At 36.6% G+C, this 26,812-nt stretch overlaps 1 protein-coding gene across 11 annotated transcripts in view; it reads right to left on the minus strand.

Moving 5' to 3' along the window:
• Positions 1 to 26,812, minus strand: part of ETV1 (ETS variant transcription factor 1) — a 96,289-nt gene that overhangs the window by 18,095 nt on the left and 51,382 nt on the right. For 9 of the 11 annotated variants that reach the window (XM_030857164.2, XM_030857166.3, XM_030857165.3 and 6 more), the window contains 3 exons: positions 23,630 to 23,818; positions 19,075 to 19,322; positions 1,557 to 1,625 (listed from right to left, as the gene is read on the minus strand). In XM_030857164.2, coding sequence (XP_030713024.1) covers positions 1,557 to 1,625; positions 19,075 to 19,322; positions 23,630 to 23,818 — 506 coding nt within the window. Of the gene's footprint in view, positions 1 to 297; positions 1,526 to 1,556; positions 1,626 to 19,074; positions 19,323 to 23,629; positions 23,819 to 26,812 lie in introns of those variants that run through there. The other 2 variants (XM_060304677.1, XM_060304678.1) reach the window with 2 other exon arrangements.

Below are 26,812 nucleotides of genomic sequence, written 5' to 3' on the forward strand. Positions count from 1 at the left end.
AATAACACTCACAAATAAATCAAAATATAACCATTAACGCAAAAACGGAGGTAGAAAAGGACTCTTCTACTTTTCCACTCCGTGACCTTGGACACATTATTTAACCTCTGTGCCTCAGTCTCCTCATCTATAAAATGGGAATGATAACAAAGCATCTACCTTATAGGGTTGTTGTGAGGATTACATGATTTAATATATGCAGCCTTAGAACACTGCCTAGCACATGGTAATACATGAGAGTTAGCAATTTATATTATTACTAACAAAAGCATAGAGCTTACGTAAACACTGGCAAACCTGGGATGTACAACGTATCGTTTCCTTTTCCATTTTCTTCCAAGTTTTGTTATTCAACGAGATGAGAGGGAAATCAGAGTGAATTACTGCCATGTACCTTGCATTATGACCGTGAGGAGCTGAAACAGGTACGGTTTACCCCCTTACTTCTTTGCAGAAATATTTAGCTAGGTTAACTTTCTCATGTTTTCATCTTCAATAGCCAAGGCAGTTAAAAAAAACTTTCCTTTTTTGCTGTAACATAACTAAGTCCACAGGAAAAATGCAAAATAAATTGACAGCTTTTCACAATCATTTTCTCCCCCAAATATCCTTGACTGTGGGACCTTCATTTAATTGCTGTTATCTTTCATCACCAGGAAGAAATTTCCCATAGCTTAGTCACAGTTTTATTTCTCAAAAGTATTGGTCTCTGTGGTAGGTACATAATATTAAAAATAGCAACAATAATTATATTGCATTTGTGCAAAATTTTTGGCCTCATATTTTCTGGATTTACCATCTCATAATACTATCCTTTAAACATGGGGATTTACTTCTATTAATGTTATTTAAACAAAACAACCAATGCTGGACTCAACCTAGAAGGATGGATCTAAGTCATTCACTGAAGATACATAGTATTGACATCAAGGACCATGCACATAATTCCGGAAATACTTTAAAGGGGAGTCTATCCAGATAAAATCATTTTCATTCATTACTTTGCAGGCATCATGCCCATTAGAACAAAACTTTCCCCCCACGGTTACCATAACACATCCACAACAGAAAACTCCTTTTCTAAGTCTCTTCTGTGAAAGTCCATTCTTAACAATTACTTGTCCCAAAATGTAAAATCTAGGATATTTAAAGGTGAATGTATTTAAATCAACGGTGCTTTATTTCAAAACAATGACTTAGGTCTCTAAAGCAAAACTGAAAATTCCTAAAAGATACACTTCAGTAGAAAGCAGTAAGGTAAGGTGATCTTATAAAAGCACACGTTCTCTTTCAAAAGGATGTGGTTGCTGGCAAAAAAGAACAGAGAAGTCCACTTTTCAGCTGTTTATATGCACATGACTCATGTTAACAACCAAATATAAGAGATCATGACCTGAAAAATCTTCCTTTTACTTTAAAAAGAAAAGTTTTAAAATAATGGTTTAGTGGACATAAGTGATTTTCCCCATGTAATATAATGATAATCTGACAGCATCCTTAGGATGTCCAATTATGTTGACAGGTATTTACAAGAATTTCAATAGTGGAAAACTTAACTTCTGTTCTGCTGGGATGAGCCAGGAAGCCTTCTTGCCTCATATAAATGGAGTGGCAGCTAGGCACTTCTGCAAGAGGAAACAACAGCGGTCAAAGATGTCTGGAGCTGAAAATGTGCTGTTATCAGTGGACAGAGTGCAGAAAGGAAAAGTAACAGAAACTGACACGAGTCTCTTGAGGGGAACTTGTCAACACATAGTTAACATTTCAGGCAGGGCCCACACAAGAAACTTAAGGATGAGAAGCATACCATGGTGGATACTGATTCTCCTGAACAGGCAGGTGAATTCAAAGTTTTACCCACACCAACCTTCATAAAGTAAAGGTGGCTTTACTAGCAACCCTGCATCAATGTGATTGTGTCCTCAAACAGTGTCATGACTTAAAAAATATTTCAGGACATGTATGGAATAACTTTGTATACTCGATGTCATCCAAAGCAAAGATCAATAAAAGACTCATTCATAGTTTATTTCATGAACACTGGCTAGAAATTATTATGAGAAGACGAAATTGTTATATCTCTTAAAATTACTCCAGCCTAGTAAGGTGACTGCTCTTTTTTCTTCAGATAGAAACAAGACTGGCTTTTCAGTTTGTTAAGCCCACAGGTCAGATTCAAATCCAGTGAGGCTATAAAAGAGAAATCCAACAACTTTTTAGCAAACACCATTGTTACCTTAAGAGTGAGGCCTTGCCTGTGTGACCCAGTTAACTCATCCCTGAGAAAATAAACTTGGTTAATGGTTAAACTTGAGTCATAGTGATGGTTGTGTATCTAATGTGTTTAGTAGCTTTAGATATGGGGAAAAGGAAAGATATATAGATTAAGAGACAAAAGATTAAAATTCAAGTCCTTCATTTACTACTAATAAAGCTACATGACTTTAGATAAGCCATTTTGTGTCTAAGTTTATATAAAACAAAGGGTTGGGTGAGATGTTATCTGAGTCTGTTATCCTCCCTAGTTATTTAACTCTGAATATAGAAGTTCACTCACATAACCAGAGGTCTATTCATGGTGAAGAGAGTGTAGTTTCAACCTCAAGACCCTCTACTTGCAAGAGCCTTACTGAAATCCTATGCCTAATTTTGTATATGTCATTTCCTTTTCCTTTTGTTTCAGAGGGTTCCCCAAATTTTATAAGTTTTAGGTACCAAAAACCTGGGCCCAACCCTACATATAACATATATAGGTTCCACAGGAATATATACACATGTGATTAAGTTGATTCTATCTTCTGTATGTATTACTTAAGTTTTTAAAACAACATGTACAAAACTAAATGTATAAAATATATATGACAAGTGTGCTATTTAATATAAGAATATATCTTCCTTTCCACCACTTGTAGTAAGTACTTAACTTCTGAACAAGTAATAACATTTAAATGAATGGGAATCCAAAGGCCCTTATCTCTCTTTAACTCTCCATCTATAGACTTTCATGCTGTAATAGATAATGAGCACTGTTTAGCCCAGATGTCATTCTTTCTTGGTCTGGAATGTTCCATTTTTAAAGTCTACCTGATGTTCTAAAATTTTTTCTAGTGATAAATATCAACCAAAATATGAGATATTATTTCACAGAAAAAAGCTTATCTTATGTGGTTTTAGTCAAAAATAGCTTAATGGCGATCCCTAATAGCAGTAATATTGAAAAGTATGTGGCAATCAATAGCTTACAAGCCGAAAATAGTGTAAAACTCATTTTCAAACACTTTATTACATTGTGCCTTCTTTATATAAAGTATTATGTAGTATATAATTCTGACCCTACAGGGTTAAACCGTGCTTCCTGATATCAGTGCTTACAATAGGGTTGCAGTGGAGTTGATCTTCTGGGTTAACAAATGATTAGCAATGCATTTTATCCCAACTCTTTAACCAATGGTACTTCAAATTAATTTTTCATGTTATTTTGATTTATTACCAAGGCGTAAGTTCCCTCAGGCAGCTGGGCCTGGAAAGGAGAGTGTTAATGACTCTGCCATCAGCTCCGCAGCTGCTTAGAGGCAAGCATTTTGTTGTACCAATGTTGACACCCTGCCACAAAATACTTTTACTGACTGCTGCCCAGCTGGAGTGTGGCTGTAAAAACAGCTGGCTGGCTCTGGAGGCAGCAAGGAAATGTATAGGTTAAACTCTATTATATATTTAGCGTGACTAAATGTAGTTTCCTCCCCAAAGGGGGAGAAAAAGCGGAAGAAAGAAAATGCAAGCGTTTCTGAGAAACCCACTATTCAAAGTTGAAGGGTCGGCTTATAAAAGTGCCTCTAACATCATATGAAATAATCATAATCCTGGAAAACTAGACATTTGACATCAAAGATAGGATTCGATGGATAATTTCACTAATACTCGTGTCTATTGAACTAGCTGATTTATTGGTTTCTGTTGTACTTACTCTGTAATATTATTCATAAATTCTACTTATTATTCTATGACATTTAAAGTATACTGATTTAAAATTCATCGTAAATTAATGACATAAAATATGGCTGATGCCGCAGCCTCCATTACGTTTCCAAAGGCTCAACAAAAAAGCACTGAACAGCAATTTAGAAAAAAAAATGCATACATGAGAATATATTTGTGATTATGCCAGTTCTTAATACTATTGATTACACCCCAGAGTAAATAAAATTAACATCTAGCTCTTGGAATTGAGACACTTGGCCAGCATCGTTTAAGTCCAGTCTATCTTTAAAATCGGTGCCCTCTGTATGGTCCAGAGAAGCCTGAAAAAAATATGGCTAAGAGAAGTTTACTCCCCTAAAGTAACGAAAGTCATGTTATCCTAAAGCGATATCAGTTAATTTATGACCATCCGAGTGGGTCAGACTCTAATCAAATTGTAGAAACATTTCCAAAGTGATTATTCAATCAAATGACTAACATGGTTAATTAGGAGCCATAAACGTTGCTCTGAAGTTCATCAAAGTAATGACTTGCCCAGAAAAATTACTGCTAATTAAATTGCCTGCTGCTTTCATTTCTACCTTATCTAATAAAAAATCCAACCAATGAAGTTTGGCATTACATTTTAACTTTTGCTAAATGCTCAACTCAGATCCAAACTAGCTAAGTGGCGACTTCAAAGGGAAATGTTTTGTAGCAGGGAATGGAGGCATTTCATATGTATTCGTTTATGTTTATCCATGAAATAAAACTTACATAATTCAGTGACAATAATAAGCTGCAGTTTATCCTGTTCACAAACGTTAAGATGAGAGCATATTTACACTGTCTTAATATGCATCCATGATTATAATCTTAGGATCATTAGTCAGCAGTGATTACAAACGTTCACCTTGTCATCTAAGAGACCTGGTTTTGAATCTCAGTTCTGATATTTTATGGGAGTATAACATTTTGTTAGTTTTTTAACACCTCTTAACTCTCAACCTCCACATCTGTAAAATGGGAATAACAGTGATCTCCTTCAAAGGGTTTTTGGAAGACCATATGGAGTAAGCCATGGGCAACATTCTGCCCACTTTCTGCTAACACTCAGGATTCAATATAAGGTACTTATTACTAACAGAATCTACTTTTAAGTGAACCTCACAAGTATTTAAACTGTGTGAATCACCGTACTTAAAACTAGAAATAATTACATATCAAAATTATTTTTGTAACTTAATTTGCTATTCTTAAATCATGTATCTATTGAGATGGTTGACATTGCTTATTCGTGTACTTATTCAGTAATATTCTTCATAAATCTATTAACCTATGATATTTAAAATATATTGATTTTAAATTCATTATAAATTTATAAGGTTTAAGTGAGAAGCTCCATTATATTTTCAAAATATTTGGAGGTACCTCTTTTGAGCTTCTTTTTACGGTATTACTCCCTGATATTTGATGCTAAATGGCTTTAGTCTAAAAAGTTTTAAATTCAATCTGTAAATTGAATTATGTATATTTAATTTAGGGTAAAGGATTGTTTTTTATTATTTGGAAACTTATGGATCAAAGAGCTCTTCAGCATGACCTTAGGATGGGGCCAAATCAGCTTGCAGAAACTAAACTGCCTATAATTTGTCACAGATGAGTTCATGGTGATGAAAGCTGATCTAATATGCTGCAAAAATTCAAAGCAGCAAAGCACTGTTGTCATTTTAATGCGCTAGTCATAGTCACTGTGGCGGAAGTTAAGAAGAAGTAAACTAACACACTAAACTACCTGATTTGATTAGTCTTCACCTTTAGTAACGCAGTTAAAATTTCCTTTAAATTAAGATAAGCAAGTATGAAACTAAAAAGCTGTTTCTTGACTTGCATTTTAAAACTGTATTGGGAAACATAATACTGATTTGGGAAGCTTTACCAAAGGTCTGCCCACAAAGTGCAGTTTTGAAGTTGCTAGGCACTTTTCTGATTTGCATATGCGTTGCCCCATAGTACAGGATGAAGTTTCTTCTTCAGGTCATGGTTTGCCTAAAGTTTCTAGGAGCTATAACAGGCCGGATCAGAGAGAAACTATTTGCCACAGTTGTATGAGACATCCCTATGATTTGTTGAAATTCTTTGTTACCAAATAGTGTACGAAGCTGAAAACACTTCAGATTGTAAACTCTAAATAAGGGGGAAAAAGCACCTTTCTTTCATTTGATGCTTCTAGTTAAATTCCTGGAGAAACAATCAGCGTGATAACTTAATTAAGCATTCAAATCTCTGAGAGTAAATGAGAAATCCCAGTAAAATAGAAATAAGTTTGATGTGGTATTTTAATGTGATTTTGCTTTCATGTGAGTGTACACTGCAGAGATGGATTGATTACACACTTAACTAACTCCTTGAGGAGGTGATGTAACAAGATCAAGTCCACCTAAACTTGTTTATGGTATAATGATGATGGCGGAAATTAAAACTCCAGGGCCAAAATGTGTGTGTCAACATACATCTGAAATTAACAGGTACTTGGTGAAAAATGTGCTTGTGTGTGTGTGTGTGTGTATTTCAATGTAAACACAGGAGTTTAAACAAGTTTTCAAAGACATTTATTTATCATCTAAACAAATACTGAGCTGTACCAAGAACTAATCGCATCAATCTCATTCAAGAAAGAAGAGCATTATGACAGATCTTGCCTAAGTTTTGTCTTTCTTAAACTTAAGTTTTTTGTTTCTTCTCATTTCCTGGCAAATTCAGTTTCATGTTTAAAATCCAAAGGTTTTCCAGAGTGCATAAATAAATGAGCTTCATAAAGATGTATTTAAATGCACAGGTCTTCACATACATACTAGTGTAACATCCTTTTACTCTGCATTTCTACTTGCCACATGAAGAGATTTCGTGTAACTAATCAAGAAAATATATTTTATAAAGTGTTCTAAAAAGGATGCTAACATAAGGATTTTTTTTACACCCATACAAGCTATTTATAGAACAAAGCTGAAAGTAATTAACTCTAAAAAATAAGGCCCAGTATTAATATGTCTGAATTCAAGTGTGAAGGCTTTAAGTCAAGTTTTATAAGATCTATCTGTTGTCAGTCACAAAAGCTCTATATAAATATAACAACTTAGTCACTGAAACACGTAAAGAAGGCAGAAAAGTTGGAGGTGGCTGAAATCTTAAGAGAGTGATGCGTTTGGTATTACTTCATTCACACGTAGATGGGAGCTTTGTCATTAGGATTTTTAGTAAACTGTGAATATAAATAATGTAAAATCTGCAGAGATATTTCTTTTGCCACAGATCAGATGTACTGAATCTACTGTTGACAGACTTTGAGGACAGAAAGAGAACTATGTCAGTCTTTGTATGCCTAGAATAGTGCTTGCAAAACCTTGAAAAAGAAAAAAAAAGTAACACAGTTATCTGCATTCAGATGCTTTTAAAACTTAAAGGCTATATAACCTAAAACAACAGCATAGAATTTTACCTGAGAAACCACAAACTTCTCTTGTAAGCATCTGGGCTTTTTGGCTTTTTTTTTTTTTTTTTTTGCAGGGGACAGTATCCTACACAAATAACCACCACATTCAAAGAGGATTAGCTTATTATGATCTAGTTGGCTCACAGTTTTACAAGCCTGTGGAGGTTTCAGTAAGTTAGAGTTGAAAATAAAGTTGCAACGATAGGAAACACAATTGCACAAAATAAGCACAATTTTAACTTTGACTACTTGTTAGATATTATTGCACTCTGACAATTAACGGAAGTTTAAAAATATATATGAGAAAAGATGCCATTAGTTGCCAAAGCGGGCCACAAAAAAAATTCTGAAGTGGGGGAATTTTTCATGATGAGCTTCAATACTGAATTGTTCCCTTTCTGGAACCTACACAATTTGAAACAAATACATCATGAATTGCTTTGTCCTCTCACTCATTTTTCCTTGGATCACCTCAATATTCAGATGATTTAGTCTCCTTGCTTTAAACATGAATAACACTAGCAGTAAGTTCAGTATGACTGTTTCACTTCGTCAGAAACAGCATAATTGTACACTATCTTGCTGGCTATGCACAATATGATTGCTTTTTGTTTGTTTTGTTTTGTTTTTTTGCGGTACACGGGCCTCTCACTGTTGTGGTCTCTCCCGTTGCGGAAAACAGGCTCCGGGACGCGCAGGCTCAGCGGCCATGGCTCACAGGCCCAGCCGCTCCGCGGCATGTGGGATCTTCCCGGACCGGGGCACGAACCCGTGTGCCCTGCATCGGCAGGCGGACTCTCAACCACTGCGCTACCAGGGAAGCCCAATATGATTGTTTTTTCTTTCTTTTTTTTTTTTTTTGCGGTACGCGGGCCTCTCACTGCCGTGGCCTCTCCCGCTGCGGAGCACAGGCTCCGGACGCGCAGGCTCAGCGGCCATGGCTCACGGGCCCAGCCGCTCCGCGGCATGTGAGATCTTCCCGGACCGGGGCACGAACCCGTGTCCCCTGCATCGGCAGGCGGACTCTCAACCACTGCGCCACCAGGGAAGCCCCAATATGATTGTTTTAACATAAGAATATCTCTCTTATTTTGTCCTATCCTTTAGCACTGAAGTGTATTTATAAATATTGTAATAGTGGCACCTCATTCAAGAACTAGCGACAGTCTGAGGAAATCTCTAGAAGTTAAGATAAAATCATATCAACAGAAATCCTTATTCTAACTGCCTAGACCCCTAACACTGTATTAGCAATTTTACAAACATAGTCATATTTAATCCTCACAAAAACACAAAAGGTATAGGAATTATTTTCCCCTTTCCATGAATGAGGAAACTGAGGACAAAAGAGGTAACAAAACATGCTCAAAATGACATTAGTAGTAAATAGGTAACAGGTCCAGGATTCAGTATAATGTTTCCAGTGTCATACCAAGTGGGTGGTTTTATTTTTTAATGCTAAGAATAACAAAAACATGTGGATGAAAACAGTGAACTGTGAGGGCCCACACACTGCAAAGAAGGGTTAGCAGAATGGAATGTTCAAAGATACTTTTCTAAACTTAAGAGTATAGTAAATAAATCATAATGATATATGCGTGTCATTCTTTCAGTTTCGCCTTGCTTTGTTTTTCACATGTGTTTTTGAATAGCTATCTTTGTAAAATTTTCAAGACTGTATTAGAAGCAATTAAATAGAAAATTTACACACGTGTACAACCATGATAAAAACCATAATCTATTTAATCTGAAAAAAAATTCCTTGAAAAGATTTCAATTAAGTTATGCCTATGTTAGGTAAAAATATTTTATGAAATAAAAAGTCTCCCTTTAAACTATTACATAGTTAAGTCACTTAAGTATAGAGATCCTTTAAGTGTAAAATATTCTATAACGATATTCTAAACCTAAAAATATATACTCAGACATATACTTGTAAAAAATAAATATTTATCTTCCCTCTCTTGTTCACGTTTATGAAACACACACACAGAGGGAGAAATCCAAACGCGCATCCTTCAACTGTCTCATTTAATTGCAAATCTTAGTTGCACATATGAAAACAGTTGTATGTTCATCTCACCCACTCGCAATAAGCAGTTCTGGGCCTAAGCATCCTGGTTGTTTTCTTTAAAAAGAAACTAAAAATCCTACACTAAAAAAGTACACCCCCCCTCCCCATTCTAATTCCCTTTTTTCATGCTAGTTCAACTCACAAGCAGATTATCCCTCCCTTCCCCCTTTCCTGCCTGTAAAATCCCAGTTAGACAAACACTGTGTGGCTGAAATGACATATTTGAATGGAATTCAGACCCACCAGTTCCTGTTTATGTTTCTGATTTGAGAATGTTGCCTTCTCATTCACTATACATTAGGAACACTGCAAGGCCATAAATAGTGTCAGGTTACATGCAGGCAGGACCAATGAGCATTAATCATTACTTCCAGTCAACTGGCAAAAGCAGCAGCTGATGGAACACTATACCCTTCAGCTCTGTATAAATGGACATTCCAGAGAGTAAAGAGTGTGTGTGTGTGTGTGTGTGTGTGTGTGTGTGTGTGTGTGTCCTTTCAATCTCCATTTTATGAATGAAACTCCAGGCTCTATAGAGTCCATTCATGTAAGAGAAATGCTTACAGGGCTCTGCCCCTAGGGATCAATCAGTCATGGGTAAAACTGATATGATTGGTTTAAGACAGCCTTCAGCCTTCCATTACTGACTTAAAATACAGTCCCTGTCCATTTGACCTGTGTTAATGCATAAAGAGTAAATCCAGACCATAGTCTCAATTCTCAAATCAAATCACTAGCCAATGCCACTTACTGTAACTGTAGATTTAGCGCATACTGAAGTATTTCTTAGAAAAACTGATATAGTGGACCAAAGTGCTGTTTGGGGAGATTTGCTATTTTAACCCAGAACTGAATGAGGAAAACTCATATGAGATCTGCTAAGCAATAAAAAGCAAAGTCAAACTGTGAGCTCTATTATAATAACAAAATCAATTAGGAAGGCATCACCGTCACTTTTCATAATTTAAGCACCTAAATATCAGAGATTAAGTGATCTACTAGTCCACAAATCACACACTGAGAAAAAGAAAATTATATTTGGATTCTAGAGAAACAGGTAAGATGTTAATTTTTCCTGAAGGATCAATAGCTCATTCCTTTAAATTCCCGAGTGATTCTCCACTTGAAATTTTTGGAGCAATGGTTTCAAAGTTAGGAGGGAAAAAAATCAGTTGCCATGTTTTAGGAGAAAATGTGGCCATAAGCAAATGATGCTTAGTAATGGAGTAGGGCCAAGGCTTGGCCTTTGGGAGTGTTAAATAGCAGGTACAAAAAGCCAAAATTCATGGAACCATAATCATCACTGCGCTGGAAATTACTAAAGATGGTAATGCTTAAGAAATATCCAGAGTTTTTAGGAGGGAAGAAAACTATTTATGAGCAATTACGGGAATGATTTGTAAAGAGTCAGTCCAATACCAAACACTGTTAAAACATATAATGGGTTTTATCAGCCATCTGTAACTTGGTCCTTGACTCCAGAGGGAAGAAAATACTTTTCCAGTGACCTGAAGCCACATTGGGAAATGGTTGCAGTCAACAATCCCTGAATGTATCTCTAACTGATTTCTCATAGGATCTTTGCTATGCCTACAGAAGAAGGAATGAGGAGAAACATGAAAAATACATGGTCTTTGGTTTTAAATGTGTGCAAGATTTTCTACTATGGCGTTATAATTTAATATTTATCTTCCAATTTCTAATATCTGGCTAATAAAATGATAGAGAATAAATCAAGTTACTACCATATTTAACTTTAAACTAAAATAAAACTAAAATTAAAATACTTGACACAGCCAGGAGGGGAGATGATAAGGAATCCTATAATCTATCATCCAGAGGAAACATGGAACAGAGAAAGACCACTGAAGAGTCAACGTACATTCAGTTATTAATTCTTAAATAACATTCTCTGTTTTTGGCTTTAAAAAATTTCAGTATTCTTTTAGGAATTAGTTTTTAAGGTGGTTCAAAGATACGTAAGTAAAAGTGATGAAGTAAAGCTTAATATTTCTAAATGTTTTTATTTCATATTTTAAAAAATTAAAGTTATAATTATCAATCACGGGGCCTTCCATTTCAGAAATGAAGAAGCTAGTTTATGGCAAGCCTGGAAGTTCAAAATAAATATCAGTAGCCTTTACTTCTCTTCTCTCTGTTCCATCCAACTTTAATGAGCATTTTCCAACAGTTTCCTTTTGTCATCACTGCATTCCTTGTATTTCTTGAACAATATTTCTGGTTGTTTACTTATGTATAACTCAATTGTTCAGAAGACATATAAGAACATTTATTATAAAATATATGAGGTTAGTTTCCCTAAAATATATATCCCCTCTTAAAAAGTAAATAATAAGAAATCATTAAAAAATAATATATCCTGATGACAGAATTTCTGAGCTGTTACTACAGGAGTAGTAGTAACAATCATAGTAGTAACAGTTTAGAAATAAACTACTGAGTACATCTTGCCTTCTGAATTTTGGTGTTTTGTTTTTTTGTAATTTTGTGCAAGTTGAGCCAGTTGATTGGGGCCCTGACAAATCATCTCCAAACACATAAAGCACTATTTACTCATATTTCCATGTGGCTGCAGAAAACAAGTACGTTTTTCTCGCTCTATTATCTACTGATTTCACCCTATAACTTTAACCTTCAAACCATATTCTAAATTCTGCAAGGGGAATCCCAAGCAATGCTCACTAAGAGCAGCATTAGGAATGACTTCACTATCTTCTCTGCTATTTAAGATGAGTACCCATCAACACAGCAAAACACAGAATAACATTGACAACATAAAAATCTTCTCTCGCCACTTCAGAAACGCAAAACTATTTAACTCTTACGACTACATTGCCAGCTTGGCCCTATGTGAGTACCAGATATATTTGTCAGCTCTCACAGATGAAAGTTAAACGTATTCCTAGTTTTAACATACTTAACATGAGCTAAGTATTGTGCACCTATTTTATCATTTCTCTGCCTACATATTATTTTTCTACATGCTAAGTACAGATAATTACTCTCCAAATTTGAAGGTTTGTCTATTGGCCTTCATCAAAGTCCTAAGGTGATGAAGTATATGGAAACTTGGAAAGGGTTGCTAGGATTTAAAAATGAAAGATATTTAAAAATGAAAGATTATTTTTCCAAATGTAAGCTTTCCTTATATGTTCTTTTGTTTGTTTTGTTTTTTAATTTTTTGGCCATGCCACACAGTATGTGGGATCTTAGTTCCCCAACCAGGGATCGAACCCTCGCCCTCTGCAGTGGAAGCGTGGAGTTCCAACCACTGGACGGCCAGGGAAGTCCCGTATCTGTTTTAGATACCGCAGTCCTTCATAAGCTTTCTGCTGAAAAATAGATTCAGCTGACAAAAGTTTGAAAATGACTCTTATAGTTAAATTTTAAGCCATCAAGCTATCAAGTGTTTTAACAAAGAGTGAAGTCCAATAAGAAAGAAGGCTCAGACACACTCAAAGTTTATATAATCAATCAAAGAATTTTCGAGCTGGCTAGGCCATCGATTTGATACGTTTCCTTCTAATAATTGTTCAGCTTTTTCCAGAAGAACTATTAGGAAAAGTTACTTCTCTGACAATCTCAATGTTTGATAATGTTTATGGTGCATTTTTAAAAAGGAAATAGAACACATTTTAATCTGAAATATCATTTGAAGTTTTATATTTTCCTACCTTACAACAGTGAGCACCTAACAGAATAAAATCTGGGGACTGTCTAATGTGAAATAAATACCCCCAAATTAGGAAAAGCACACCTTAAGTTTTAATGCAAATGCTTTCTTTGCCCTGGGTCACATAGAGCTTTTAAAAGACATAGGCAGGGCTTCCCTGGTGGCACAGCGGTTGAGAGTCCGCCTGCCGATGCAGGGGCTCGTGCCCCGGTTCAGGAAGATCCCACGTGCCGCGGAGTGGCTGGGCCCGTGAGCCATGGCCGCTGAGCCTGTGCGTCCAGAGCCTGTGCTCCGCAACGGGAGGGGCCACAACAGTGAGAGGCCCGCGTACCGAAAAGACATAGGCAAATACTCATTCTAAGAATTAGAGAAAAGGGTAAATAATATATCTAACAAACTGTAGATTAAAGTACTTTATTTTGGACAATTATATAGAAAGATAGGCTGTGGACTGTGCACTAAACTAAGAATAAGAAAACCTTGGTTCTGGTTTTGGCTGTTTCACAAAACACCTTTGTAACTGATGGTAAGTTAACTTGAATGAGCCTCGGACATTTTATCTGTATAATAGGGCGTAAAGAAGGAATGTGAATTAGGTGATACCCCAGAGCTTTCATGAGTTTAAAGGTTTATGATTCTATGAAACAGCTATTTGTGTCAATTTCCCAATTGAAAATAATGCTAACATTTACTACCACATAAATGCGACATGCCTCCAAACTGAAAGAAGGCCTCATCAGTACCAGGACTCATGGCCCTAAAAACCACAATTAAAAAATACAGAAACTTTTTCTTCAGAAAACATGATGTCAGCTTTCTCCCTTACCCTCTACAACTACTTCCTCCTCTCCCGAAGCTCCAAGCACACGCTTTCCCCCTTTTTCTTACTTCAGAAACCTTAGTCTGTCCCTGAAAGTTCTCTTTCCCCTCTTCCTTCCCAGCTCCTAGCTTAAACTGCTCCACCACAGGGCTGGGAAGTATCTTTTAAACTAATTAAAGTAATAGAATAGGCGCTGAGTGTTAAAAACACCTTATTAATGTATCACCCCCTCCAATCAACTCCTAGGTCAAGATTTTTAAGACACCCCAAAATGCAAAGGAACGTAATAGCATTACATGATGGTACTGCAAGAACAGTGCAGGGATGAACCTGAAACCCACCAAGTAGCATATTCATTCTCTTCCCTCTCTAAGGCAGTCCTGGAAACAAACGAATAGAAAGTCAGGTTTGCAATGAATGAGACTGTGTCATCTTTAACTTAGCATTCTTTTCACTTATAGGACTGATGTGATTAATTTGGACACTTTTTTTCTTCAATTCTAAATTGGTTGATACTTTAAAATATAATACGTACTCTGTCTGAATAGGAAAGCAGTACGTAAGCACTGTTGAAAGACAAAGCACTTTACAGACAAAATAAATATTGCCTATAATAGCACCACGCATGTATAACCACAGTATTTATGTCCTGAGTCTTATTTTGCCTAAGTCGGGCTTTACACTTATAATGTTTTTTACTCAATAGTCTCATTTCACTAAATATTTTTTAAAAGCTGACTTCTAATGGCTGCATAGTATTTCTGTTATTGGCAGCCATAACTTACATTACCATTCAATTACTCTGTAATATTCCTCCCCCCCCAAACATTCATCCTGCAACTCCCCTTCCTTAAGATAATTTTCTGAGAGTGAAAATATCTACTAATCAAAGCACATGAACATTGTGTGCTGATATTTTCTTGAGTCAAACTTTAGTTTCATGTGCCCACCACCCTCCTAAAAATACTACCCGAAGCTATCCAAAACAAAAACAAACAAAAGACGAACACATACAATTCTAATAAAATATGTTGCTGTGAGTATCTAAAATATTTACCTCATTGGGCATTTTGAATCTGCAAAACCTCATATGCAAGCATAATGGGAAAATAACCACGATTTTATGAAAATGGAGCATTGCATCCACATGAAGTGCACAATGCTTATTCAACGCTTTTTACATAGTCACTTGGCCATAGGAGCAAAAGAGAGGAACCAGGTTGGATTCAAGACAAAGCAACCAACCAACAAAAAACCTGTGTCCTGCTTTATGCAGCACTATTAGGCTAAAGAAGCAGAGGAGGAAAACAACAATAATAGATGCAATTGGACTGCTGAGAACTTAATATCATATAATCATGATCACACTGTACTGGTTCACCAAATTGGCCCTAAATATCAATTTTTTTTATCTCCTCAGTGTCTTCTGATCCAAGATTTGTCCCTTTTCCTGAATAAAATTTCTACTCTACTAACATAATATTTTGCAATTTTTTAGCTTAAATACGCAGCAGTTGAAATTGCATTCCTGTAATTATAATTATAACTAATAGACATTCCATTTCCCATATCATAATTAATGTCAGGCTTTATTAGAGCATAATCATGCTACCTTTTCACTTACAAAGCTTCTTTTATTTTCACAACATTTATGCTATATTGAATTAAGCAATAACGAGTTCTAGAGGCCTTCTTAAAGGACAAGCTTTGGATCACAGATGCTGAGTAAATGGACTATGAAACGTTTTTGCATTGTCTTTAAATCACATTAAGTATTTTCTAATGTGCTACTTGTTCAACATCAATAAGTGAACAAAGAACTTAATGATTCAGTGATAAATACATTAGATTTCCTAAAAAGGTTATTTAATATTCTGTCAGCAAGGATGAAAGAACTAATGACAACAAAACAAAACATCTGGAGATCGGACTTGTTGACGGCAATGTATGACGTATACAGATGCGTCACCTTAATTGCAGCAATTTGGTGGCCAGTAAAACATATTTTGAAACACACAGGTTAATTTTTCATCTGCCCTGGTTACACAGTAACTACAGTTCTTTAGACCACATCCATCCAGAAGATACAACTTTACTATTTAACTATTCAAGCGAAACTGAAGTGTATCTTATTGGCAATATTGAAATTAGAATTCAAAGGTGTTGTCCAACTTTAGCAATCGGAAATATAATTTACAGGAGAGACAGTAACATAAATTAACAGCTTCTCAAATATTAAACAAATATTCCACAAGTCATTTGCAAGCTTTATGGCAACTTACAAAAGAGATGCCCTATGTACCTTTAAAACAGGATACTGGACTGTTATAGACTGAATGATCGTGTCCCCCATAATTCATTGTGAAGCCCTAATGCCAAAAGTGGTGGTATTTGGAGGGGGGCGGGGGCTTTGAGAGGTAATTAGAATAAGACTAGGTCATGAGGGTAGGGCCCCCATGGTGGAATTAGTGTCCTTATAAAAGAAGAGGAAGAGAGACCAGAGCCCTCTCTGTGCCTCATGAGGACACAGTGAGTAAGTAGCCATCTGCAAAGCCAGGAAAAGAGGCCTCACCAGGAAATGAATCTTCTAGAACCTTGATCTTGGACTTCCCAGCCTGCAGAACTGTGGAAGTTAAATGTCTGTTACTTCAGCTTTCCCACTGATGATGGTATTTTATTATAGCAGATTGAGCTAAGGAATGGACTATCCTTCTTTAGGTTAGAAGTGACTGAATCTGTGCTTTTGAGGGTCAGACTGTAGCTGACTCGAATTCATATTATATATGGTCCACAAATAATGCAATTAAACCTCACAGCCCGAGTTCCTATTTTTTTGCCCTCAATGTATTATTTAAATATTTTTCTTGTTTGCTTCACATCTTCTCAGGAAAAGTTACACGTCTTCAACATCATGTTATATATAATTTTATATACAATATAGATATAAGGAGAATATATACGTGTGTGTGTATATGTATATATATATATGTATGGAAAACCACAGAATCAAGAAAATGATTTCAGTGATAATCTTTCTGAGATTGTACCTATAAAAACATTCTAAAAAACACAAAGAATTTTCTAAAAATGCTATGCCCTACAAGTCCTTTTGAACCAATTATTTGGGCTATTTTAACTGATTTCCATGTAAAGTTTCTTGAAATCATGATGAAGTCAAAAAACTGTGCAGCAAATTAAAATGTGGTTTGGAGAGTAAGAATAACATCAGTTAACAGGACTAGAAACTTGCAGAGAAAAATGAATCGTGTCTATAATAAAGCCCATTGTAGTGCAGAGTTCTTAATTATGCCCGTAAATCATGGACAAACATAAAAGGTTCTAAAGCGTAAACACTATGGTACATTCTAGGACCCTCTCCAAATTACAGGGCCTGGGACAAGCATTCAAGTACAGTCCCTCACACCATATGTTTAAATTTTTAAACTATAAACCAGCCAAACAAAACGATAAATAAATATGTTCTCTCCTCCTATTCCTTGAAACTATAAAAACATAACAACTTGGAAGGCCAGGCCAAACCTAGAATTTGGGGAAATCTCTAGGATTAGTGCTGAAAGAGGATGGTATGCAGCCAGTTTTCAGTCTTCAGATCCCGGACCCTCCACACCCCCTTCCTGCCTCTCTCCCTATTCCTCAACCCCACCTTGTTCCACACCACGGGGGCCTCACACACCAAACATACGGGCACAACCAAGCTTCATCCTCATCCTCCCACAAGCAGCTGTCCCTTGGCCACCTCCTTGGACCTAGACAGGAACAGTGTGCTCTGCCTTCAGAAAACTAGGCCTGGGATAAACTTGCTCAGGCCCTGGAAGTGGACTCAAGGTTGGCTGGGCAGGGAATTCATGGGCCCTGGGTAACTGGTATACCTTCCAGAAGTAGAGGTATAGCCTCTCAGTGGGCAACTCCCCTTAGTCCTTTTCAACTTCTTGGCCAATGAGGAAGGGTGGCCAGAGGGAGACTCTCAGTGGTAGGGCTCCTTCTTGCTGAGCTTTAAGACCAGTTTATAATAAAACAGGTAACTTGATGCAAGTTGGAAACTGAAGACCAGCAGACAATTTTCTTTCCTCAAGTAGAACCGATAGAAAAACTCGGCAGGGTTATGCCTAGAGAAGCAATAGTTCCTTCATAAAGAACATCCACAACTTTGCATCCAGATGAAAGGAAGTCACATTGTTTTCCAATATTTTTAAGTCCACAACCATCTATTGACCGTGCTTACAATAACGTTAGTAATATTTTGCCTGGTGCCCTTCTTAGAAGCATTAGCTTTTATTTCATACTTTTTCCCCAAATGCCTGAGATTTCTGAAAGGCAGGTGTCCTGATTTTGAGATTATAACAAAAGAAATGAGCACAGAATAGTTAAGTAATTTTTCTGAGTTCTTAAGATCAAATATTGGCAAAGTTGGTGGTAACATTAACAATAGACATAAGTGCTTTTTACTTTCGGGAAACCCCAATTCTCCATCTTGACGTACTACTTAGTGAGATCTTTCAGGCTCAGTGAGACTAGAGCTAAGCCTATTATTGCTATTTTTGCTATCCCTCTCCCAATATGGAAGAATCCTTACTTCCGGACCCTTGGAATCTTGCCACAAAAATAAAGAAACAAACAAACAAACAGTTATAAGCAATAAGTTACTCAGTACAGAAGAATATTGCTTTCTGTTAATATTGTTATTAAACAGTGCAGCAGGAGCAAATGGAAAGAAAGCCCAGAATCAAGACAAGAAGGATCACGTTACTCTCTTGGGCTGAGAGTGCGCGTAATTTTACAAATTGTACTCTTCTTTGGACAGGTTTCATTTCTAGACACTATTTCATCCATTGGCTCATGCCAAACTGGTTTGACAGTCCAACCCTTCACATAAAGAGAGAGATTCAAAGAAGGAATAAATCAGAAAGATTCCACCAAAAAATGGTCAGGAGCCCCCCCATCTGTGGCCAACACTAATGAAACTGACAAGCAAGTGAAAAGATTTATCTTAAACATAACTTAAAGCACAGGCCTACCTGAATCATATGCAAAATCTCTGGGCTCCTGTTTGATCATCAGAGGAGGGGGGAAGCTTTGGCTGGCCGCACCACCAACCATGGTGTTGTGTTCATACACTGGGTCGTGGTACTCCTGCTTAAAGCCTTGAGGTGGGAAGGGAATGTTTGGCTCAGACATCTGCCGTTGGTACATGGGACGTCCTTCCCTTGGCATTGTCGGCAAAGGAGGAAAGGAATTACAGGGTTCAGAAAGTTGGCGGCGAAATCTGGGAAATAAGAGAGCATGTTTCAAATAAAATAGTAACAAGGAATACCCTTTAAAAATACTGGCACGATTTTGAACTTCTAGTTAATGAACATGACACCAGCTGACCCGAAGTGTAAATCTTTACCAAAGACTAGATATCTCCTTCCTGGGTCGGTAGCACTGTGATTTCTAATCATAATACACCTTGTGTTCCCCTTCTAATTAGTTCCATTCAGCACTATTTCAGTACCTGACAAAAAGTTAAAGATGTGCTTCGGGGAAGGCTAGGAGAGCATTGTAGTGTTTGCAAGAAATAACACACTCTAACAGTTAAAATGCCCAACTAGAAATCAACTGGATCATTTACCAGATTTCCTTATTAAGAGGGTCTCAAATTAATTATAGACAAGAAAAACAAAACAAAACAGGGGAACCAGAAAGAATCTGATTTCAAACTGCAGCCTCCAGCTTTTAATTCTGTTATCAAACTAACCAACCAACAAACAAAATCAACCACATAAAAACCTCCTTATTGGTTTTCCTTCCCTTACCATCAGTTATCAAGGGAGCGAGAAGGGAATGACTTTCTTCTCAAATGTGCAGGACTCTTACATCTTCAACAATGTCCTAAATAACACTGTATTCTAGTGAGAAATTAAACTGGGAAATATTATAGAGACTGAAATCCAAGCTAGTTGTAAAAGACTACTTCTTTACTGTCAAACAGCAACACAGAACTCACTGGCTTCCAAGATTTTCAAACAAAATATCAGGTTGATAAAAATAAGCATAAACTATTACAGCAGACCTCCAATGATGGAAGGAACATGCATGCGTCACATAGCTTTGGGACAGGTCGTGCCGTTAGGTCATGGGGAAGTTCTGAGGCCTTGGCAGAAGGCTGAGAGTGAGTCTCTACGCTCCTTCCTTCTTGGTTATCCTGTGTACTGATTCGCTAATCACTTCATCAGTTCAGTTCTGTGTTTCTCATCCTAATATCATTGACCCACCGCAAAGATGTGGATTAATTAAAGATTTAACAGCTCTAAACATGCCCAGGAGTGCTTAAAAATAACCTATCCAACATTTCTATGAGCAAATGTAAGCCTATTAACTCCCCTGCACCCGCCCCCAAAAGCATTCCTCAGACTTTAATTTGGAAAGTTAACATTTAATTTTGGTAACGTTAAATGAAAACAAGGTAAAAGCGAAAGAATGGCAGGGCAATTGCTTTAGCATTTCTAAGAACACTCCACCCTGTGATTTAACTCTAGCCTTTCTGGCTGCCATGGAAAGCACTGAAATTCCACCTACACCTGCAGAAAATAAACTCAGAAACTCAGATATAGCAAAATAGGCTGACTGGCACTGCATTCACTTCCCTTCACTTGCTTATTTCATTAGCCAAAAAAAGAAACAAATTATCATTAAGAACTGTCAAGGAATGAATAAGAAAATTGTAAGTTGAAGTTAAAAAAAGAAACCAGCTCACTTGGGAAGTCTTCAAAGGAAGATAATAATACTTCTACGAAAAGCTTTGTTGAAAAATCAAGCCATTTGTTTTCACAAGTCAACATGATTCCAGTTGGTACTCACTGAGGACCAGGAATATATCAAACACACGTGCTTCCTAAGAAACTACAAGTTTGTGGTATCATTCTTATGACCCACTGTAAAGAGAAAGCGACTCCAGAAGCTTTCTGGAGAGAGTTCATGGGTAAGGAGGGCGTGCTGATGAGCTCCTGGGTAAAGAAAACCAGTGCCTAAGTGGTGGGAAACATTGAGAAAAAGAGACAGGGCTCCTGCACAGTGGGTTCAGGAAAAAGTGCCAAAGGGCTGGCCCAAGGAGCAGAATGAGGCTGAGGAAAGGAAGCGGGGTGCAGCCCAGTTGGCCATGAAGCATTCCCAGAGTGAGGTGGGGTGCCTCGGCTGGATGGGGCTATTTGGGGGAAAGGATCTGTTCCCAGAGCAAATTTGCCAATTATAACTGAGGGACTGTCATTTGTTGGCTAGAGCTCTCCAAGAAATCCTCCTCAGAAGCATACGGCTTCAGAGATTTTCCTGGGATCGGCCAGCTGGTGCTGTCCTCAACACTCAGTGGGGGGCAGTGGGAAAAGACCCTGAGCTTCCCTCTTCTAGTTCCGGGCCGGCTGTTCTCAGTCTCAAATATTTGAGTTCAAGTAGAGAAACTAAAATGGGTTTGGCTACAGCATTTAAAGTTAGGTCACCTAAAAACAGCCATACTGCTTGTTCAGCGGTCACCTCCCATAAGAAAGAACTATTCTGCACAGAGCACCGACTATGCAATCTCTAATTCTGGCCCTCATTTGAGGTGTGAGACGCGCTATCAAGAACTCTGGGAAGTCACCAGAAGTAGACAAAACAAAACTTGCTTTTCTTTGGTCGTCCTCTTTTTCCCTTTCAGCCCTGCACAATGTGCATCTGTTTAATGGCCCACCCGGCAATAAGATGTCTTTCATCTGTATTTACAAAACTGTTTACACAGATGCACATACCGTTACACTCGGACAAAGTCTCAAGTCCACAGGGTGAGAAGGGAAAGATAATGGGAAGCATTTCATAACTAAAGCACAAGAGGACTCAGGGATGGAAACCAAGGTAGGAAAGTTATGACTTGGTCTCACATTGGAAAGAATGCTTTCATTTTACCTTCATACCAAAAGAGTTACTGAACTTGAGATTGAGTCCCATTAAATAACCTATAAAAAGCAGATCTGAGTATTCCCTTATTTTCCGAAAGTTGCCAGTGGCACATCTTCTGGTTTCCTCTGCTGATCTGGGAGATTCCTCTGGCTGAGCTATTTTTATAATGGTGTGTCAGAGCCAATTTGCACGGGCTTATTGTTAAATTTTCAGGAATTATGGGAGCCAACTCTTAAACACAGCCATCGTTAAGAATTAAATTATGTAAGTTTAAAATTATTAAAAAATTATATTTAAAACAAAGGCAGAAAACACTCAAAACTCATCACTTCCTAATTCTTTTACTACATTTTACTACTAATTATACTAATTACGCTCTAGAGGTTATGTCTATTGTATCTGTTTGGCAGAAATACTGTTTCATGGCATGTTACTACACATCTCTTTGCAATTCCACATTCAGGGTTGTCACAGTGATACCCTGGAGTCTGCCATGGGGGCAATATTTACATCACAGACGCATCAAATGCTATAGATCAAGGTCCTTGGGTTTACTCCCATAGAGCCTGTTGTTAACCATTTACCAGCACACCACTCACTCTATATAAGTACAAGGTAGAAGGGGAAGAAAGGATGCTATACATAATTGACTTGTGTTTTAAGTTGTATTGTTAAGGCCTCTAAAGGTCCTCCAATATTTTATTTCAATATGAATTTTTTCATCTCTAGGAGTCGAGAATTACCCACCGTAACATTCTCTTTAGCTCTATGTTGTATCTTGCATTATTCCTTTCTAAGTAATACTAATTGAGTCTCTACCTCTTTATATTCTCAGCGTTCAGGGTCATGCCTCTACTGACATTAAATATTCATTACTTGGAAAGGAGGAAAGATAGTTCTATCAAATAAGTTTTCTTCTGCAAAACTACGTACAGCTAAACCACTCATCTAAGGTAAAGAACCTCATTCTGTAAGCCACCTACTAAAATTAGTCTCCTAACTTTATAGAAAAAGTACACACATATGCTCATAAAAATGGGATGATCTGATTTAAAGTTTAACTGAAGCAATTTAATTCAAGCAAAGTGAAAGGGAAATGTTCAAATGTCAGTATATAGATTAATTTTCCATTTTAGCAACCAATTTAAATGTTTATAAAGGAATGTTTATAAATGACCTTCTCCACAAATTATTTATAGCTAAAGATAGATAGAGCAAGCTCTTCCTAAAAATATTTTGCACAGATGTGCAAAATTAATACACTCCCCTTGAATTTACTATAGGTCTTAGGAATTGGTAGTAATAGGACTTTCTTCCAAGAATGCTAGAAACAGTTGTTTTTTTTGGTTTGTTTTTTGTTTTTTTAAATGGTACTTGCAGTTACCAGGGGGTAAGGGTGGGAGAAGGGATAAATTGGGAGATTGGGATTAACACATACACACTACTACATATAAAATAAGTAACTGATAAGGACCTACTGTATAACACAGGGAACTCTACCCAGTACTCTGTAATGGCCTATATAGGAAAAGAATCTAAAAAAACAGTGGATATATGTATGTGTATAACTTAACCACTTTGCTGTACAGCAGAAACTAACACAACATTGTAAATCAACTATACTCTAACCAAAAATTTTTTTTAAATGGTACTTGCAGTTACCTGTGGTCCATGGGGTAGCTACTGTCTTGAATGGGCTGCGACGGAGGGAGGTGAGCTGGGAAGGCGCGGTCAGGTTTCGAAGTGTGAGCTGAGTTGGGAGACGCATGGTGCAGGGGGGACACTGGGGTGCTGGATGGTGTTGGGGGGTTGGAGGGCCTCATTCCCACTTGTGGCTTCTGATCATAGGCACTACCCAAGGAATGAAAGAAAAGAGAACATGTGCTTCTTGGGAGCAATTAAAACTTTTTTTTCCCCCCAACCCAAGGGTAGAAAAAATATTTTAGGCTTAAGTCTTAAGGAAGTTGGAATTGCATGTTTTTTGGTTTCCGCAGCTCTAGAACACGTAATCTTTGAAACTGTCACACACTTAAAAAGAAAATGGGATAATGAATGTATAACTTGGTAACAGCATAAATATACAACATCTATTTTTAATATATATACAAACAACACAGTATAAGGAACATCTCTGTCAATGAAAGCAGTGGCATATTATTTCCATCTATTCTCGATATGTCTCCTTAAGCAAGTTCCATAGATCTTTTCTAGATCATTAAATATTTCTGATATTATAATCCTTCTATATTACGTAAGATTTTAGAATAAGAACTCATGTCAGTTTAACGAGATGCGGGTCATACCTGGCTCGTCTGTATTTGTGGTAGAACTCTAAGAAGGCCATGCTTTTGCCTTATTGTCATTTTTTTAATGTAAAATAAATGACGCCTGGCATTAATTTCCTCACATAGGATAATAAAGGTCTATGAGGCAAATTAATAAAGATTTATGTCTCTGACATCTTTAAACTTTCTTGGAGTATAAGAATAGGTACAAAATAATGTTCTTAAGAGTAAAATCCTGTTATCATCGTCTAACTTCAGAACACAGTTACAAAATAATAAAATGAGTAAGCTTGTTTTTATATACATTATGAATTTAAGTTGCTTTCTTTAGCGTAGCTCTCAGGAATATGATTTAACTAATTTTTGTAATCTAAAAAATATTTTATTGAAAACAAATTGTACTTAAATTTCTGAACAAAAAAAGATGTTCTAGATTAAAATACTGTATTTCATTTTAAAATAAAAAGCATTCATTAATATATATTTTTCTTTAAAAAAGAAACTTTAAAAAAAAACTGACTTACGTAATAATTTACCCTGTTGCACCATCTATACAACAGAATAACATCCAAGTGCAAAAATACTTTATAGAAGTGAAGGAGTATGTGCTGCATAAGTCTTCCTTGCTTTAAAGCAAAGTCAGTGGAACTCATATTATGTTTGGTCCTACCTATTTCACTTACCAATATTTCTGAATGTGAACCCACTTCTTTTATAAAATGGTTCACATGTCTCATTCCCACATAAAAAGAAAAAATGATACATCTCCTGTCCTAGAATATTACTTTTTTCCCTTATGAAATGCTGTATTGAGTTACACTGTTTGTATAGAAATGGAAATAACAAAATTTAATCCATATATCACTGTGGGAATTACTGGTCCCCAAGAAGAACCTCAAAATATTCAGGTAATTCTTCTACCATTAATTTATGAAAGTCAGATATGTCTTTCTTCTTTCTAAGTCCATAAAGCAGCAGTTATTTCACAGTCACACTTCTGATCAATGCTAAAATGCAATGGCAATTCTATACCTATTTGGTTTATTAATTAAAAATTCCTCCATATGTTAAATAATTACTCTGAGAATACACAGTACTCTTAAGGAGAAAATGCAAAAATTAAAAACATGATAAAAATAAAACTCAGATTGATCAATATTGTTTTATCTGAACTCAGTATGTTTTATTAGTTGGCTTCTACAAGAGATCTGTTTTATAAAAGCTTTGAAGTTCAACTGAACTGCCTCATCATTTCAGGCTCTGGTGAACCTCCTAGAAAAACAGATATAAAAGACAAGTTGGCAAGAACAAATAGTAATAGAATGTCCAAGCACTGGTCAGGTACTGTGAGACTGCACAAATCGAAGTTTCTCAAATCTTAACTATCTTGGACAACAAACTAGTGAATATAACAAAAAGGAAGCAGACTCACAGATATAAAGAACAAACGAGTGGTTACCAGTGGGGAGAGTGAAGTTGAGGGGGGCAACACAGGGGTAGGAGATTAAGAGGTACAAACTACTAGGCATAAAATAAGCTACAAGGACATACTGTACAACACAGGGACTATAGCCAATATTTTATAATAACTATAAATGGAGTATAACCTTTAAATGTTGTGAATCACTATCTTGTACACCTCTATCTTATATAATATTGTACATCAACTATACTTCAATTTAAAAAAAAAGGAAAAAAATTATTCCACGAAAAAGAAAAAAGAAAATATGTAAAAAAAATCTGAGGAAATAGAAGACTCCTTTGGATTATAACGTATTATGAACTGGAATCAACATAATTCATAAGACCACAAATATTTTTAATCATTTTTATAAGTTTCTAAACTAACTCCTTTAAAGAACTACGTACGTCTCTACTATAATTGAGAGTAATAACATACAATATACAGAGCCAACTTTTTCCGTACGCAATTAGAGGCCGATATGAAAAGCAGCAGAATGCAATTTACTATGAAGGGTTTTTAATGAACATACATGTTATCAAATTTTCCAACAAATGAACAGTGCACTTCTACTGCCCCACCCCCCTTTATTATCACCCGAAGGAACAACTGGCTTATTAATAGATAATAGCCTCTGCTAAGCCTTATAAAATTCTAACTTTACTGCAATTGTCCATGAATGCATCTTATAGATCATCTGCAAAACCTGTCAGATAACTAATGTACTGCTTAGACCTGCCAAATGGTTCATTTTTTCCTACACACTCTATCTAAAGTGCATAATGCTTTCTTTCTAATGAGAACTTTCAGCAGCTATTCATGCATGCAAAGTAAGAACCTCTCTCTCTCTCTCTCTTTTTTTTAAGTGAAGATAGACACAGGAAGCACCTTCCTCTTTTACTTGTTTATTTATTTATTTATTTGGGCACACCGCACAGCATGTAAGATCTTAGTTCTCCAACCAGGGATTGAACCAGTGCCCCCTGCAGTGGAAGCACGGATTCTTCACCACTGGACGGCCAGGGAAGTCCCCAGTCCCTCTTTTCAATCCCATAGTGCATCACTACAGTAGAAAAGTAACTCATGATTTGGATAAAA

This window comes from Globicephala melas, chromosome 9, assembly GCF_963455315.2.
Source record: "Globicephala melas chromosome 9, mGloMel1.2, whole genome shotgun sequence".
NCBI lineage: Eukaryota > Metazoa > Chordata > Mammalia > Artiodactyla > Delphinidae > Globicephala > Globicephala melas.